Consider the following 20,247-nt stretch of genomic DNA (forward strand, 5'->3'; position numbering starts at 1 on the left):
TCTCATCAATTTCAAGGAGAGTTGCACCATCTAAGTTGCATGCGAGTCAATTCAGTCACATATATTGACAGTGTCCAAAGTTTCAAATCCCAAGTCTTTTCCGATCTTCGCAATGTCTTCGGCAGTTGTCTGAACTGCAATTCAAAACCAGTGAAATCATTTACCAAATGGGACAAAACATGCTGCCAAAAAAATGCATGTTGTTGGCAGTGATTTCTAGCCAAGATGCAGATATATATTCGATTGTATTTAAAGGGGTAAAAAAAATGTTAAATGAAAAGTTTGAAAAGCTGTCATGTCATCTCAAAAACAAGATGAAATTAAGAATACTGAACACTGTTGCATGTCGCAGCTGAATGCCTGAGGGGAGCTATTGTCACATGTGCATGTGAGACAATAGAGTTGGCACCACAGCATATTGTACCGTACCTAGGCTACGACAATGCAGAATATATATATAGAGTACGTGTCTAGGCTATTGAATGAGTTTTAATATGTACAGTAAATTTGACTTAAACTTAATTGAAAACCGTGTTATAGTGAAACCTGTGCTGTTTGAAGCCGTGCTAAGCAAGGTATTGCTGTACTTCAAAAAGTAAGACCATGATTCACTTGATTTACAGAAAGTGCCTTTTGCAAAAAAAAAAAAAAAAACAGTGATCCAAAGTTCTATCCAGCCTATAAACTGGTTGAGCAGTTCTCAAGTCAGTTGTAGCATTGGTGATCCAGCAGTATTTGCTATCATCACAAAAAAAAGTCAAGTTGTATATTATAATTTTAATAATTTGTAAATAAATTTATATTTGAACTAGATTTTTGTCTTTCAGAAGGTAGATCCAGAGTTGATCTTCACAAAACAGGAAAGAATTGGGAAAGGTTCATTTGGAGAGGTGTTCAAAGGAATTGATAATAGGACCCAGCAAGTTGTAGCAATAAAAATAATAGATTTAGAAGAAGCTGAGGATGAAATTGAAGACATTCAACAAGAAATCATGGTGCTATCACAGTGTGATAGTCCATTTGTAACCAAGTACTTTGGTTCCTACCTCAAGGTAATTTTTAGACTTTGCTCATTTATAACAGTGTGTTGAAATGTGTAGGTATATTGTAATTCAGCAGTTCCCAACCTTATTTGACTCGCAAATCCCTTTCAACATAATATTTTTATCACGAACCACTAAGCCTATATTCTTTGAAGTCGTATAATAGTTCTGAATTTTTATTATAAAATATTTCCAGTACTATGTTTTTATAAGTGATATTGCCCTCTGTGTAACCCGTGACCCAAACCACAACTAAATATAAATTTTGAACCGACCCGCATAAATTTATATTAAACTATTTTGTAGTTTACAAAAATATACCTATGTAAATCTCAGGGGTTTGCAAACCACCGGTTGGGAACCGCTGTTGTAATTGAACATTTTAGAGATTAGGCTTAATTTGCACTACTATGTTTTTATTAAACATATGTATTAATGACTTTAAAATTAATTTTCATTTTTGTATGACTCAGTATATTCTAAAGTAGATATAATTAGATCAGTTTCAAATATCCTGAAACATTAAAAAATGTTTTTTTTTTTTAATGTGTGTGTGTGTGTGCATGTATAATTTATAAAGCAGTGAAATGCATTTCAACCATTGTTACATAAAGGTTAATCTAAAATAATATACCTGCATCATAGCATAAATTACTGGTTTTCAACCTGCTCCATGAAACATTGAGATTCTACAAAGCAAACTCAGTTTTTGAAAATGTTCCATAATTTTATTATTAACTTCTTTTCTTCTCCTTATTGGTTTTTCCCCGCACCTTATATGGGTACTGGTACCAGGGGCATGAGGTGGCTATGCCCAGCTGCTATTATTAGTTGAGGAACTATCTGACTGGCCTACAGGTGTTCAGGATTGTGGCTTTCTGGAGTTTCTTGTGGGTCTTCTCTGGAAGACCTATTGCTGCTAGGTTCTTATGTAGGCTCTTTGGCATTCCAGTGGTTGATACAATAGTCAGGATGGTCGTTACTTGTTCCACATATCACATCTCATTGACTTCTTATATAAGGTCTGTATACTTCCTGATCTTTTCCTTGCAGGTTTTCTGGAGGTTGTTGGTGTTGGGCCCTGCTATGTTGATCAGGTAGGTAGTCTTCCTTCTTGTTGGTGAGGGTTATATCCAGTCTATTGTGCAGGATCATCTTGTCCATTCTTATGGCACAGTACCAATACAGCCTGTGGGTAGGGATCTCTAGTAATGGCTCAAGGTTAATACTTGTAATACTGTATGCTTTCTTTGATTGACTGGTATTTCTTTGTTGGCTTCTAATGTATTATTCTGGCAACCTGGTCGCCAGGTGATCGACACCAGGAACTATAGAAAATACATCACAAAAGACCCTGGAGTGCCAGACAACACATATCAACGATGCTATCTTGTCCTAGAAACAATCCAGCACATCACCATTGGGGGTGGGGTGGGCGGGCGGGCGATTTCCTGATATTAGATGATGAGCATGAATGCTTCAGTCTCAGGGAACAGCGCTCACTTGTGGATTCTGTCCATAGTTCCTTATCGTGAATGATTATTTTTGTCAAAATTTTGTCTGGTAAAATGCAAATTGATGTAATTGTTTATAAAAATATCTATCTGAAGTAGTAATTTTTTTGAGCTCTGTTTCCCAATATTTAGTTTTCTTAATGTTAATGTATGTGTATGAAAACTGTGGGAATTAAAAACTTTTCAGTTCTCTGTTGGTAATTATCAAACATCTGCTAATCTTGCATAAACCATGTTCATGAAACTTTAGGGTGGGGAAAAACACTGCAAACATGAAGCAGCTCTTATTGGGTGTTCATTCAAAATGGAGGATTTGAGGGAAGCCAGTAAAGGGTAAAACACTGTAGCATATTCATTTTTTATAATTGTTACCTAGTAAGTTCGAGAAAATAAAGTTGGTGGCTGCAATGAGTTTTATTTGTTTGACTTAATAGTGCATACTACTTTTAAAAATAGACACAAGGATGCACACATTAGCATTAGCAGATGATGCAAGAAAGCAAGCTTATACAGCATAAGTAAAAAAATAAAAAAAAAGGATGCCTCCCATTTCACCCATTCATTCCCTCCAATAGTTTGTCTAGTTCTTTCTTGAATTTATTTAAGCTATCAACTTTCACAACAGTAGATGGAAGTTTGTTCCAGCAACCAACCACCTGTTGGCTAAAGGCAAACTTCAGCACATCTGTTCTGCAACCATCCTTCCTCAATTTGAATTTGTGTCCCCTCATGTGTGGTGTGAGCAAGAGGAAGAATCCCATCAGCATTGAGCTGGCTCAATCCATTTAAAGCCTCAAACACCTCAATCAGATCACTTCGCATGTTCCTAGTCTCCAGATGCTTCAATTTGCAGAACTGAAGCCTTTCTTGGTAAGAGTGCCCCCTTTCCTCTCGCCAATCTTGTTGCTTTTCTTCGTACTTGTTCCAGCAGCCCAATCCCCACGTCCTAAAATGAGGCCTCTAGATCTGTGTGTCGTACTCAAGATGTGGCCTGACCATTGCCTTGTACAATGGGACAATCACCTCCTTATCCCTGCTAGCAAAATTCCTGTATATCATTGACAAACCCCATGAGCTGTCCTGGAAGCCTGTCTGCATTGCTCAGAGAACTTCATATCTGACTGTGTAATTACCGACTTGGTGCATTATAGCCTTAGATGCTAATGCGCCATAAAATCCTAAAACAAACAAGCATAATTATCCTCCAGTTATTTTTCATTTTCCACTACCCTGAGTGTATAAATACCCACAACTATGGACCTGACTAAGGCACCTGTCCTGCTGCCAAGTGACAACCACAAACAGGAAACTACACCTGGATTGGAAAAACTCGGACCCAATCAAGGACCTGACTCAAGCAGACATGCAGCTGCCAGACCATACGGCAACCTGTACTGGCTTCCTTGCCAGGTGCACTTTCCTCCCTCCTCTGGCAGAGGGGGAAGCAACAGCCTTCTTGTTGCCCCCCCTGCCATCCCACATATTTTTTTCTGATGGGGCATGGGTATGCCCCACTAGCATATGCTGGGATCGTCTACTCTATTGACCCCAGTCTTTCCTAGCAATTTCCCCCCTGCAGCCTTCAGTCTCCTCCCCCTCTCTATCTGTATGCCAGGCAAGGCATCAGCCATTATGTACTTTGAAAGAAAGTCATAATCACTACATTTTGGAAAGGAAATATAATTAAATTTTTAATGATGTGGTTCCTTCAAAATATATATTTCCCTTTCCATTATAAAGTGATTGTCTTTCAAACAATCAAATTAATTTTCTGTTGTCATAGGTGACAGTCATATATATCCAGCTGTAGGTTTAACACATAATGAAAACATTATATAGGTATTCATAAAAGAGCACTGTACTCTGGCTGTGGGGGGGATAAAGATGATGAAGACAGAGGTCAACTGCTTCATCCTCTTTAGCAGATGCTGCCCTATGTACTTTATTAAGCTTAGATGAAGGAAAGTGATTTTAATTTCTCTATGTGATAATGATTAATTCAGGTTGCTAATTATTTTCTTTCTTTAAGGGTACAAAATTATGGATAATCATGGAATATTTAGGTGGTGGTTCAGCTCTTGATTTAATGAAAGCTGGCCAATTTGAGGAAATGCACATAGCTATAATCTTAAGAGAAGTGTTAAAAGGCTTAGACTACCTCCATTCAGAACGAAAGTTACATCGGGATATCAAGGGTAAGATAACTTGTTTTATTTAAACTGTATTCAGTTTGAATATATAACGTGTGGATACAACTTACAAAAGAATAGAAATCTTAAAAGAATACACAAGATAGTATAGATATTCATGAGAACAGTTTTAATCAAGATACTATTTCAACGGAGATATCAAAATAATTTGAGAAATAATGCTTATGCTGTGCTCCATTTTTTTTTTCTGTCTGTACTGTCAGGGGACTGTGTTGCTCCTCTTGTGACAGTAACAGGGCTTTGGCTTAGGCTCTTTAGAAATGATTGTTATCATTTCTAAATGATAACAGAAGTTAACCTAAGGTAACAATATCATTTTTAATAAAATAACATGGCCAAATAGGTGAATCTATTATTCACTAAAAACTCAAAGACAGTGTTGTGATCATTCTTATAACTATTTGGTTACATCATTAGTGACATGTGCTGAGTGGTAAATAAGTGTATAAAATGTAAATGAGATTTGATACACTTATTCACCACTCAGCCAGGTAGTGTTCATAAAGAAAAGTAGACAGAAGAACAGTGTGAATGTTATTTCTCAAACTATTTCAATACTTGCATTGAAATAATATCCTGCTTCTTTACTTTATTAATGCATTGGGTCTATGCTGCCTAAGGCTAGGGGTTTTATTATCATTTAACAAATGTTACTTTTTCAAGTTAGTTCTTCTGAACACTACTTGACTGACTGCGTGTTTAGATTCAATACATTTATTCATCACTCATCCAAGACAGTATTGGTTGGTATTTTTTGTAAGAGTGAAAAAAGATAACAAATTAAATTTTGGAGAAATAATAATGACATTTCAAAAACTTCTAGTAATTTGATTTGTTGCTTGCATGCTTGTGTGCACCACACACACACACACACACGCACACAACAGAAGCTTTGGGCATGGGAGATTTGACATTAGCCATGACTGTTGCCATATATTGGGTTTTTCCAACCTTCCTGTACCAAATACCTATATCTACAGCAGAGAATTTTAAATAGTGTTTGGAGTAACTGAATCATTTGGTAGCTGAAAGGGCACTAAGATTACAAAGATAGAGAACCACTGGTCTGCAAGAAAATATTAGATGAAAAATTACAGAATTAAATATATCATTTTACCTAATTTGCATATGGCAGAGAACAAGACTTTTTTACCACCCGCCTCCTCTTCAGTCCTTATTTGGATTAATTTAGGAATAATGACCATGCAAGCATGGAAATGAGTAAGGGTTGAATTTCTGAAAATATGTTGTTAATGTGGCGATACCATGAACAGTAATAATTGTGTATTTTATTGTTAGTTATTCTAAAAGTTACCGAGGGACTATGTATTAGTAAGGCAAAATGATCCTCTAGGCCAGGAGATCTTAACTTAGTACTCATGAGCAACTCAGTGCTCTTCAGAAGGTATATTTTGCTCATTACCATCTCTTAAATCTTACTCATAAATCATACTTACTCTTAAAACTTACTCATCCTAATATTTTCTTCTAATTCTTTCAGTTTATTTATCTATTTTGTAATTTATTAAGTTATGCAGATGAAGGAAGGAAGGATGTGTTTTTATGGAGCTTAAACCCTCTTATTTTTCATTATTTATACGTTATACATAGTTCCTAACCCCTACATAAAACATGGACCTACTGTGCAGTATTGCCATATTGCTCCCTTTATTTATCTGGAATTTTGAAACTAAAACTCTGTTTATGTGGTAAAAAACACACACACTCACTCGCTCGCCTCGTCTCGTCAGAGTGAAAAAAAGATAAATTAAAAACTACCCAATACAACATGGGCCAACCCGGAACAATATCTGGCATGACCATGCGTCAAACACCTGCACATATGGGCTATCCCAGTAGATGACTCCCACGGCATCCTCTCCTAATCAAGGTTCACTGCCATAAAAGACTCACCTGGCGCAAAGAGCATGCAAGTTGGACATTAGAAGATTGGAAGAAGGCGTGCTGGTCAGATGAGTCATGTTATTTACTCCACACTGTGGATGGTCATGTACGGATTTGGCATCAACAACATGAGGCTCTTGATCCATCATGCATGGTTTGTTATTTGTTTTTTTTTTTAGGAGCATTAGCAACTAAGGCCATATTGCTCCGGGAATATGTGGTGGTCATTCCCTTGACCTTTCCGCATCCTCCATATTTGGTGGTGATGGGCTCGAACCCTGGTCTAATCAAGAAGTGTGTGCTACGCACTGCTGCTCCTTCCCACCTGGCTATGGAGATGCCCCATCATGCATGGTATCAAATGTGCAGGCCAGTGGAGGCAGTTGTATGGTGTGGAGCATGTTTCACTGGCAGGAACTTGGACCCCTGGTGCATGTGGAACAACGTATCAGTGATCTCCACTATCATCAACTGCTTGCTGACTGTGTACACCCTGCTATGTTTCACTTTTTCCCGAATGGCAATGGTGTCTTCCAAGATGACAATGCGCCAAGCTACCGGGCACTTGTGCAGGAATGGTTTGAGGAACACAGTTCTGACTTCCAGCATATTGATTGGCCTCCAAACTCCCCCAATGTCAATCCCATAGAGCACTTGTGGGACACTATGGAAAGGCATATTAGGCAACTGGATACACCAGTCATCTCCATACCTGACCATATTACACACAGCTTGGTTGGCCATACCTCCTGAACGCTTCTGACATCTTGTTGAATCAATGTCACATCGGATAGCTGCTGTACTGAGGGCAAAACGAGGACCTACGAAGTATTGGGTAGGTGGTCATAATTCAGTGATCACTCAGTGTGTGTGTGTGTGTGTCACAAAAAAGAGAGATAATTTATTTGATCTGGACATTTGGCAACACTGCCGGGTGGCACCTGGCAGTGTTGTGACTCACAATGTTCTGGCATGTTTATTGCATTTTAAGTATTGCATGCGTAATTATAGAAATTTACACTGATTTTGAGTTAAATAACTGTTTCTTAAAACCTCTCAAAATGGATAAGTTTTTTATATTTAAAATGTAAAGAAAGTAATGACAGTGTGCTGCTTTTAAAGAACAATCTTCTGATATAGGTACTTCGAAGGTAAAGAAACAAAAAGCCTATATGTTTCATTCCTCTTGAATATTTTGCTGTAGAAAACAATAATAGAACTGGTTTAATTTGCTTATTATTTGAAAGTGTTGTCTGGTTATCATACGTCAAATCGTGAACAATATTACCAAACATGTCATAGAAATTTTAGTGAGACTTTTCCAAGGTTTTCCGATGCTAGAAAAAATAAACTTCAACAAGAAAAAAAAAGAACTTTGAGAGCAAAAGGAGTAGAGTACATTAATAAGTCAACCCAATAATTCTAAAATACTAGCAAATGGAGTGTCATTTCATCTGTCAAATATTATTGCTAAAAATTCCATGCCCTACATCAGTGGTAAAGTAATAAAAGAGTATGTTGTATCTGCATTGGAAATTCTTGCTAGTGGCTTACCAGAAAAGCACATAACTTCATTGATCAGCTCTGCAAAAAAGTATCCTTATGAGTAATGATACTATAACAAATTGTGCTCATAAATTTTCTGATTTTATATTTAGAGAATTGTTACTTAAAATTAAGAACTGTATTTTTTTTTTCTCTGATATTGGATGAATTTTGATCAATGTTTTCTCCATATCACAACTTGTGTTTTCTGCATTTATACAACAAAATGGTAATTGTGAAGAAGAATTCTTGAGTGTATTACCTCTTACTGGTCAAACAACTGTGAAGGATATATATATGAAACTATTATGCAGTTTCTCACATTGCACAAAGTCAATCTCAACAAACTTGTGTCCATTTTTTTTCTGATGGTGCGCCATCCATGATAAGGAAAAACAAAGGAGTTGTTGCTTATCTTAGTAAAGGTGAAAGAGTACCTAATGATACTATATCATTTGCCCACTATCACTTAATCTGAAGGCTGCTAAATAAACGACTCTTAAGTTATTTTTGGAAGACCTGCAGGCACCCTATTCTGATCTTATTATCCATACAGAAGTTTGGTGGCTTAGTCCTGGGAAAGAACTTTCCAGAATCTGGGAGGTTTGTGAAGAGGTAACAGCTTTTCTGATACAGATCAAAAAGATAATCTTTTTCCTGAAAGTTTTACTGCTGACTTTAAGATAGCATTTTCAATCATGGGGGATTTTTTTCAGCCATTTGAATGACTTAAATCTGAAATTGCAAGGAAAAAAACAGTTCCATTCTTGTTTTATATGAGATTCCAGAAAAAGCTTCAGCTTTTTCTGGAATCTCATATAAAACAAGAATCAGGTTTTTTTTTTTTTTTTTTTTTTCAGAATCAGGTTTCTAAAGAAAATTTGCATCATTTTCCTGAACTTAAAAAATGCTTGGCTGAAACTGCTATTAGAAAATATCCATCACTCCTTGTGAAACACTTGAAAACCTCAGTAACCTGTTCAAAGAGAGTTCAAATACTTAAAAGAGCACCCGCCTAAATTTTCAATTGAAACCCAAAGTTCTGAAATTAGTGATCTCACACAAATATTCACATAAGATGAAATAGCAGCTGTAGAATTAGAACTTATTGATCTCCAGTCTTCATTAACAATAAAGCACCTATTTCAAGAAGAACATATTTCCACATCCTGGGGTTCTGATGACTGTAAGAAGTGCCCGTTGCTTCAAAGAGAAGCTTTTAAAGTACTTGCTGTGTTCAGAACAACATATACATGCAAAACGCCTTTTTGCTAAAGACAAATATTAAAAATAAAAAATGAACAAGACTGACTACATTGTATTTGGAAGAATGCTTGCAAATATCTCTTTATAAAGGACAAATAAATTTAAAACTCTTGGCATGTTCTCTTTAGAGTCAAGGATCTCGCTGAACAGGTAAGTACTAAGTATGTTTAAATAAGATAACTTTTAATTGGGCACTTAGAAGTTATAGTATGTCTTAAAGTACTGTTTTATTGGACTAAATTCAAAAAATAGCAAGGGCTTAATTTTTTAGTACTCACCTTGATCGATCTGCAATTCTATTTCTCCTTTCTTTCTATAAACCTCCCTTTCTATAAACACCTCCCTTTCTATAAACAATATTTTAGAACTCGCCTCTCTACTATTAGACGCTAGATCCAATACTAGATTGTTAGACGGCATTTCAGATTTCACAATCAGATCTTCCAACAAATATTCGGGTTACCCATGGGCTTGGGCAGCTCTGCTCCCCTTTCCGAAATTTACTTAGCCACAGTTGAAAATAAAATCCTGCAACCTTACCCTTTCGAGATAAAGTTATACATGCGATACGCCGATGATGTACTTTTAATAGGAAACAAAACTATAATTGATAATCTTTTTACAAAATTCAATTCAATTCACGACAGACATAAATACACACTCGAAATAGAAACCAATAAATAAATTAATTTTCTCAATCTCACCATATATAAAACAGGTACTAAACTAGGAACTAAGATCTATAGAAAACACACACACACACACACACACACACACACACACACACACACACACACACAGGGAAATTCCTACATTTCACATCACACCACCCTTTCAACATAAAAAAATCCATTCTCTATAACCAAATCTACAATGCCATTAAATTCAGCACCTCACAAGATGACCTATACAATGAGTTACAGTATCTCACAAAAAAATTCATAGCCAGAAATTACCCTCCAAAATTAATCCAACATACCATTTCCATCGCAAAAAATAATATCAATAAATAACCCCCATAAAACACATCATAAATAGTAAAACACGTCTTGCCCTTCCTTATCATAGTAATCTTGCAGGACAATTTCGGCAAATATTTGCAGGTACTGACATCACTTATTTTTTCCACTTATAACAAACTTGGATCACTTTTCAATAAATATAAAGAAACACATAAATATCCAACAAGTGAAATGAATAATATTATTTATTTAATAAATGTCAACACAATTGTAATGCCTGTTACATTGGTAATACCACAACAAAATTTGGTTCAACCCAATCATCCAATACCAGAGCATACTACCACTACAATAGCTTCAGAACTGGACAATCTAGCACTGAACTTACTTTACATGCCCACTCCAACAACCATACTCCCTTAGTTGACTCAGCTATTACCATATTAAAATTAAAAAACAGTTACAAAATTGTACAATTCGAAGCCCTCATTATAGAATGGTTTCGTCACCACTCCGATCTAAATATTATAAATGCAGAACTCCCCTTCAATCTTTCTCCGGTTTGGAATCTCACCAATCTGAGATTCCCGCAAGTAACAAAATGCATCACGGGATTACAAAATTCTTCTTAAATACAGTACGTGTTCCCTTTTCATTTAACTTGCCAACTGAAGATGTTTTTTAATGAAAGTCCCTCGTTATGACTTTTGGCTTATCCACTATTTAGAGATTCCCAATTTAATGACAACCAAGGGCGGAGTTAGTGCACTTCTACTTCCTTGTGCATATTTTAATCATAATTACTATTTACCCACCCCTTAATTTAAGAACCAATCACCTTAAAGCTAGTCACCTCTTGCCATTCAAACCATAACAATTGCAGATCGATCAAGGTGAGTATTGAAAAATTAAGCCCTTGCAATTTTTTGAACTTTTAATTGGTCTTAATGAAACTTGTATGCACTTAAAGAAAGGTTCAAATAGTTAAAAATATATCTAGTTTAAACTTTAACATGAAAGAAATTTGTTTTTTGAATTTTATTTATTTTATTTTATTTTTTATTTATTTATTTTTTTGTGCTCACCCTGGAATGTAATTGTCAAAATGGTGCTCACTTAGAAAAAAAGGTTAACACCTGCTGTAGGCATTAGAAACCCACATTATTAATACACTTTACAAAACTGTTTAATAAAGGTTATGAAACTTATACACTGAAAAGAAAAAGAAAAAGAAAAAAAAAAAGGACGAAAAAAATAAAAGCATTAATTATTGAAAATCATTCCCTTACTTCAGTTGCTATAAAACTGGTAACGTAGTGGTTCTAGTCTGCATTTCTCACTGTATCTATATCCATATAATTACGGACAGTTTATTCTATTGAAAATACTACTACAGTGGGTTTTTTTTTTATTGTGCCACATGTATAAAATCCTCTTCTGGGCATTATTAGCATTAGTAGAGGCATATGATACAAAAAATCAAGCTTATACAGCATCAGCCAAAACAAAAAAAATTTCCAATTTCACCCATCCATTTGCTCCAAATGTTTGTCTAGTTTTGCCTTGAATTTATTTGAGCTGTCAACTTCTACAACAGATGGAAGTTTGCTCCAGCAATCAACCACCCATTGGCTAAAGGCAAATTTCTGCACAATCTATGCTATATCTGATTCCAAGGAAGCTCTCATAATTATGGCTAAGGGTTTGCTTGCTTGCTTTGCTGCCTCCTTTAATATAACTGGATAGATCCCATCCACCCAGGTGCCTTTCTTATGTTTATTTTCAACAATTTCTGCTCCACTAAGCTCTCAGTTATTACAAAATCATTTAGCTCACTGCAAAATTTAATGCATTTCTGGCATTCCCCTCCCTGAATAACTCCTCATGTATAAATGTTGATGCAAAATACTCATTCAGTTTGTTAGCTACCTGAGCAGGATCATCAACAGTTAAACTATCGATATCAAGTGGACCAATCTGATTCATCCCCTTCCTTCTAGAATTTACATAAGTAAAGAACTGTTAGCTGTTTTATTTGCATTCTTTGCCAAAGGTTTCTCGTAATCTGCCTTTGCCTGTCTAACCTCATTTGTGACTTGATTACAGACCAGCTTATATCTACTATAGGCTTCTGTGTCACCTGTTAATTTATATGTATCCCATGCATTTTTCTTCTCTGCCACATGTCTCATTAGTTCATCTGACATTCATTTAGTCTTAAACCTTGGATAATATTTCTTAGTTGGTATGAAAAGCCTAGTAGCTTCCAAGATTAATTCTTTGAATGCATTTAGAATTTGCTTTTGGTGACATCATCTGTTGGTCCCGCTGTAGTAAATCCCACATCAGCACACTGTGATCACTGCCACCTAGTGGTTTTTTATCTGCAGATTCTTAATGCATGAAGAATCACTACAGATAATCAGATCAAGAGTGTTACTCCCTCTTGTCTCCCGAACAAGCTGCTGTAGAAATCATTGTAACTCAAAATTGATAACTTCTGGGTTTGCATCTCACTTTAATTATTTACTTTACTTTACTGTTTGTTAAAAATAAAAGTGCTGATTTTATTCTTAATAGAGCTGTTTGCACTCTTATTGATTAGAGGAGGTTACACCTAATCATATCTTCAAGAATAAAGTCATTAACGATATTTAGCGATCACATAGGCTGAAACCACAGTCAACTCAAACATGTGCACTGCTGCACTACAACACTGACCACTAGGCTATATCAACCTTCTTGAAGTGGCTATTTTTATTTTACTTATCCTATATTTGTAGCAAGCCATTAGGATGTTGAACCTTTACTAACCTTTTCAGAGACTATCTACCAGTATTGAACTTACTGATACTCTAATTATAAGTTTGATGTAAATATTTGTATTTTACTTTATACAGCTGCCAATGTGCTATTATCAGAAATGGGAGATGTTAAGCTTGCAGACTTTGGAGTAGCTGGACAACTTACCAACACCACAAGTAAACGCAACACTTTTGTTGGCACTCCATTTTGGATGGCACCCGAAGTTATTAAGCAGTCTGCTTATGATTCAAAAGTGAGTTTTTTTTTTGTTTTCAGGATTGTTTCATAAAAGTATTATCAGTCTACACTTTTCTGTGGTGTTTAATATTGTGTGAAAGCCATGTACGGTATCACTAAATAAATAAATGAAGTACATTAATTCACATAATTTTTGGCTAAATTTATTGAACCTTAAAGTGAAAATAAATTGCACCTAAGGCAGGACCCTAACCTAACTTAGGTATATCAGTATGCATTAGTAGTCCTGTTGTTACCAGCTTCCTTTCTTTGTCTCAAAAATGTGGTTCTAATATGTTAACTATCTCTATTCGGGTTTTATTGGTTTAATTTAGGCCTGCCTAGATGCAATTTATTTACATTTTAAGGTTCAGTAAGCTTAAATCAGTTAGCCAAAAATTGTGAGCTAGTACCTCATTTATCTATTAAGTGATTTTGGGGATTTCTTTTTTGAAAATAACAGAAATCACTTTAAGAAAATAATAAATTCAACATAATTCAAGAATTGTGCATATACTGTGTTTAACTTTAATAGTTTCTACTTAAAATCATTCCTTTTTAGTCTGAGTTAACAATCACAAGGTCAAAAATGAAAATGGCATACATGATGAAAGTGTATATGCCTATTGAGCAGAATAACTGATGAGATTGCAGGAAATTCAAGGAGATATTTTGTTTTTCTAAGTAAATTAGGATATAAGTTTTTAAGGTCATTACACAGCATCAGAGTAGGGCACATCTTTGACCTCTCCAATATACACAGCCTCACCACAGACGTATATTAGTATGAAAGGGAATATAAGGAAACACATCTGCTTAGTTAAATGTTTGACCTCTCTCTCTCTCTCTCTCTCGTCATTTTGCCATCTTTCTTTCATGGAACTTTTCACTAGAATGAATGTGTTTGTAGCTTCTGGAATAAATCCTTTGATTAGTTCCTATAACGAATTCTTATCCAACATTATCTTATTGTTCTTAGGATGAATTCTTATCAGAGGCAGACTGGCCACAAGACTTACCGGGGAAACCCCAGAGGCAGGAGGCTGATGAAAGCCAGTGTGATTTTCAGTATTACACTCCAACCGCCAGTACATTCTATTTGTTTTCCCTGGTAAGAATTTTTGACCCAGTTCGCATCTAATTCTTATCCAACAACTAGTTGTCTCTCCAGGTAATAGAGCCTAGTTGTGCATAATGACATTATGTCACAACTCACTATTGATCCCTGCATTGTCAAGTTTTTGATGCAGTTTGGATCCTTGGTGAGAACCACAGCGAGGAGGATGTTAGAGACCCTTGCACTTTTGCTGACATGCTAGAATAAATAGCAGTCATCCATGTGTATCAAAAAAAAAAAAAAAAAAAAACTTTCTGCATGATGTATTGCCAGTCCACAATCTCCAGTCTATAATAAGTGGATTAAGTCATCCATAATGAGGCAGTCACAGCTGTTTATCCATTCAGGTTGCATAAAGAGTACATTTCTGCATTCAACTCAAGAGACCACATTAGTCTCTGTCGCTGAGCAAACTAGAGGATTTGCTAGACAAAAACTGAATTCATTTCTGAATGCAGAAATGCAATAACCTTAGAATTGTGCATTATTGGATAGAGTTACAATATGCATTTCTGTATGTTTTTTCTATTGTGTCTTTGTGGTGAGTTTGAAACTAATACCCCTTCTCCTCTAAGCCTCTTCTACATTCTTTGAAATGTGTAGATTCAGATCTAAACCAGTGATAGTTTAATATACAGTCATGTTAATTGACCAACCTGTTCGGAAAAAAAATAAGAGTCCATAAGCAACAACGCATTGATGTCAAACAACCAGAAAACCACTGTCTTTAAACTTGCTTTTATCTTGTAATTTGTCAGCCTCTTTGAAACAATAAATTTTCAGTAGTTGTTTTATTGCAGAAAGGTTAAATAGATCTGTATACAGATGCATTGTCATATTAGCAAAATCCAACAAGCCCTCCCCATGAGCCTGTTTCTCTGGTCTTTTTCATCAGATTGTATCTGTTGAACCAAGATCTTCAGCATTTCAATACATCTTAAGCCACTTTGCAAATCATTGATGATATGCCCTTGAAATCATGAAAATGCACTTATATACTTGGCTGCTTTGTTGAATTCTCACTACTTTGGTATAACAATGTAAGCATTTGAGATGAAGACTTCAGTAGCTCACAAAATTCAATGTTAGTATGTTGCACAATCACTATTTTATTATTACCACATGCCAAAACTAGAATGTGACGTATATTGTCGTGTGCATGCATACTTCTAAGTATATATCAAAACTTGCATCTGGATAAGTACAGGGTTGTTAAAATTAAAGTTATTCCTATTTAGAGAGCTCTGGAGCGAGTTCTAAAGCTCATATTGAAGAGAAATTTGGACAACAGGTACAATAAAGAATGCGCTTGCCATTTATTAGAAAAAAAAAAATTTTTTTACAAAATTTGTCACTATATGGCGCTGTGGCAATACAAATCACTTGAACAGCTCTATAATTGTTCAGTGTGTCTTCCATTTTGGTCAACAACAGTTCCCATTCGAAGAACAGCATTTTCTACATGGACAATTCAGACCGTAACATGTCAACTGGAATAGCCAGCACATGACGTCTAATGCTGTCCTTCAGATCCTCCAGAGTTTGACATCCTTCCCGATACACCTGGTTCTTCAAAAAAACCCCACAACCAGAAGTCGCATGGGGTGAGCTCCCATGATCAGGGTGGACAAGCTGTCTGGAAACAATGTCTGATGACCCGTTCGTCTGTAAAGTGTTTCCTTAGCAATCTTTGGACACAACGGTGGATGTGGGGTGGCTCACCATCTTGCATGAATATGGTATCCTGAAGGCACCCACGTTGCAGCTCTGGTATTGCGAAATTTGCCATTTCATAATATCACTGTCCAGTGACGGAACAGGTGTGGGGTCCAGTTGGGGTTACCTGTTCAAAAAAATATGGCTCAATCATGAATGTGGCCATAAATCCACATCACACTGTCACTTTTGGAGAATGCAATGGGACTTCTTGGATAACTCAAGGGTTTTCTGTTGCCAAAATGCGACAGTTGTGCTTATTCATTTGTCCATTTAAGCAGAAGTGGGCTTCATCACTCCAAAGGATGTTCCATGGCCAAGTGATATCCACTGTCATTCACGCCAGAAACTGAAGTGTGTATGTGAAATGAATATCTGCATTGCCATGCTTTAGCTGCTGTAGCATGTGCATCTTGTAAGGATAGTACTGCAACATCTGATGCATTACTAGCCTTACAGTGGAATACGGCATGTCCACTTCATGAGAAACAGCTGGCACACTTGCACTACCATATGGAGATTGACTTGATAAATCCACGACAGCCATAGCCACATCTTCAACACGAGAGGAGTCCACTCATTTTCGACCTCTACTTGGTTGAACACCAAGATGGCCTGTCACTTCAAATTTCGCAATCATTTTGCATACAGCACAAACAGTCATAGGTCCACGCCTTATGCCCTTCTGATGCTGGAATTTTCTGATAGCCACAGGTGCATTGTTGCTGTTCTGAAAAGGCACTATTAGCTTCACTAATAGTGCCTTTTCCTGTAGTGTTGTTGGTATTGCTACTGTAGTGCAGGCAAACATCTACTGTATAATTTTGAAGAGACTGCTTTGCTTTTATGCAGAGTAGTGGCGCTGTGGCAATAACTTACAATTACGTAACTAAGATAGTTATGCGCCATACAGTGACAAATTTTGTAACTAATTTTTTTTCCCCAATAAATGGCGAGCACGTTCTTTATTGTACCTGTTGTCCAAATTTCTCTTCAGTACAAGCCTTAGAACTCGCTCCAGAGCCCTCTACATAGGGATACTTTAATTTTAACAACTCTGTATATTTAACATGACCCAATATGCTTACGTTCTACAATATCAAGAGAATTTACTACTTTTGAATGTACTTATGAAATTTACTTAACATACATATTCACAAATTATGATTTTTCAAATTAATAGTTTTGGTTGTAAAGTATAACAGCAATAAATTTATATGTTTATAACACAAATTTTATTCTGAAGTTCTTAACACTTTTCTAATAACCTAATATAGCATACTGTTAAATATGGTAATATTAGATAATTTAAGGATTCCTGCTATTATTACCATTAGGCAATAATAGCAGGAATCCTAATTATTTATATGTTTTGATTAACACCTACCTAATATAAAGCCAATTTTTGCTTTATATTAGGCTGACATTTGGAGTCTTGGAATTACAGCCATTGAATTAGCAAAAGGTGAGCCTCCGAATTCAGACCTTCATCCCATGAGAGTTTTGTTTTTAATACCCAAAAACAATCCACCTCAGTTAACAGGTAACTACAGCAAGCAGTTCAAAGAATTTGTTGAGGCATGTCTAAATAAAGATCCTGAAAATGTAAGTACATTGAAAGTCATAAAATATAATGAAATAATTAGCCAGTAGGTTTCTATTTCTTGTAAACAGGCATTCAACAGTATGGAATACCTGCCCAGCATATGTACATAAAAACTCATTATTAGTAAATTATTTGAGGAAATTTGTTGTTACTTATACAGTTTCTGTGATTTCATGGTTCAGTTCAAAATTTTGAGAATGGGGGAAAAAAAAAAAAAAAGTTGTGTGTTCCTTGTACACACGAGAGATGTTTTATTTTATGTGAAAACATCCTTGACTTGGAAGAGTTTAAAGGGCTTTAGGTAAAACAATATAATGTTTTATGCTCACGCCCACTACTTACTTTACCGAATCAATGCTAGTGACTGAGTTAGCATCATTTAGGAAGTGATGTTATTTCCGTCTCGCATTTTCATTGCCAATCGGTTTTACTTCATTCTGAAATTAGTAGGTGCCTCCAAAGATGTTTTCACATAAAAAAAAATTACTCACATCTCCATCTAGAAAACATCTTGGCCTTCCACATTTGTACATCTGGACTGTGCAAGCCCATGAGATATAATTGTGAGCTATAATGAATCTTCAGCAGAATGTTTCAGTTGTAGGTAGATGAATATTAGGACATTGCTGATTTTCAAAACTTTTTGTTCTATGAATGGCCCCCTCAGGAAAACTTTGCCGTATTTTTTTTTTATGCTGAATTTATGCTATGATATGAGTGGACAGTGAGTTGATGTTTAAACTTTATGATGTATGCTGTTCATTAGTTGCTTCCAATTGCAATTAAACAGTACATCATATAAGTGTTTAAATCTCTCTCTCTCTCTGCTAAAGTTTAGAATGTGATGCCATCACATTGATAATGTAATTGTATACGAGTCTCTTGATATTGCGGGCTTTTCATTTCCAGATTTACCTAACTTAATGTAATGAAACCTGTTAAATATAATTCATTTAGTTTACAGAAAGATTACTCAAGTAGTACATGGATCAGTGATAAGGTTTTTATTTCCCATTTGTTTAAAATAGATTGCTGTCATGTGCCAGCATAATGTTCTAATTGAGAAGAAAAAAAATAGTTAAGTGCTGTTGATCATAATTTTTCATGTGAATCAAAATGTTTTTTGTTAGTAATAAGTGCTCATTCCTGCAAAATACAACTGCTAGCTTGTATTTTGTTCATTTTGCCATTTTCTCTATCCTAATCTAATGTAATACAACTGTTTCATATAGTTAGATTAGGAAAATTCACTAAATTATCACATGGGGATACGATAAAGTTTTTATTTTTAATTTGAAATTAAAATATGATACTGTCACTCTGTTTTCATTATATTGTTCCACAAAGAAAAGCAAATGCTGTTGATCCAGTTTGTTGTGTGATCTCACAGTGAACTGAAATGGTTTTTTTTTTTTAATTTGTAACAGAAAAACTGCTTGTTTACAGTGAGTGTACCAGTAACCTTCTCTGTCTGCAGGCAGCAGTATTAGCAACTTTGTTGTGCTTAGTTTTCTTCTTTATAGGCTTTCTGTTTCCAAATTTTGACTATTAACTGTCTCCTTTTGCATATTTCCTAACCTAACACAATAAAAGTGTTGAATGCAGTTAGATTAGTGAAACTTCTAAAGTATTAAATGGGAATAAGATAAACTGCATTCACAACAAAGTTTCCAGCTCTGTTGACTGCCTGATCTGCAGGCCACCAGTGTTTTTCATATAACTATTTGGATTTTGCCTGATTTTTTTCTGGAGCATATTCTGCCAAGCAAGTACAGTGTCTTCCTTTAGCTACAAATTACAAGTAACAACTTTATGTTATCTCCATGCTGTAGTGAATTTCCCTAATCCAACTGTGTGAAACCATTTTATTACATTAGGTTAGATTTTCTCTAAAGTAGGCAAGAAGCCCACTTTAGAGAAAATCATATGCAACAAAGTTGCTGAAGTATTTGCATAACATTCTAAATCTTAATTTTAATAATAATAAAAAATACTCGATTGAAATCTGTAGGATGTACAATTTTATTGACAGTAGCTGTCAACATGGTTGAGAGCAGTGAATGAGACACCTCACAGACGTCATATTAAAATGTTTAACCCTATAGTGCTTTCGGGACCTGACTGGTCCCTCACAAAAGGATCTTCGTGCAAAAATTGTTGATTCAAGGTTAATGACTGAAACTATCTCTACCTTTCTAACTATTGAAACAATTTCAGTGGAATAGTTTTTGCAGTGAAATTTTAGAGTTTTTGCAATTTAATTGCATGAAAGTACTTGTAAGGTGCCATGCAACTAATTTCACAAGTGCTTCCCAATTTTT

At 35.5% G+C, this 20,247-nt stretch overlaps 1 protein-coding gene across 2 annotated transcripts in view; it reads left to right on the forward strand.

The window, feature by feature from the left end:
- LOC150084211 (serine/threonine-protein kinase 26-like) overlaps positions 1 to 20,247 on the forward strand; it is a 250,688-nt gene that overhangs the window by 158,711 nt on the left and 71,730 nt on the right. For both annotated transcript variants that reach the window (XM_090375930.1, XM_090375929.1), the window contains 4 exons: positions 828 to 1,052; positions 4,587 to 4,752; positions 13,346 to 13,503; positions 17,740 to 17,925. In XM_090375930.1, the coding sequence (XP_090232056.1) occupies positions 828 to 1,052; positions 4,587 to 4,752; positions 13,346 to 13,503; positions 17,740 to 17,925 (735 nt within the window). The remainder of the gene's footprint in view (positions 1 to 827; positions 1,053 to 4,586; positions 4,753 to 13,345; positions 13,504 to 17,739; positions 17,926 to 20,247) is intronic.

Source organism: Mastigoproctus giganteus, chromosome 6 (genome assembly GCF_048544385.1).
Source record: "Mastigoproctus giganteus isolate SK-2022 chromosome 6, ASM4854438v1, whole genome shotgun sequence".
In the NCBI taxonomy this organism is placed as follows: Eukaryota; Metazoa; Arthropoda; class Arachnida; order Uropygi; family Thelyphonidae; genus Mastigoproctus; species Mastigoproctus giganteus.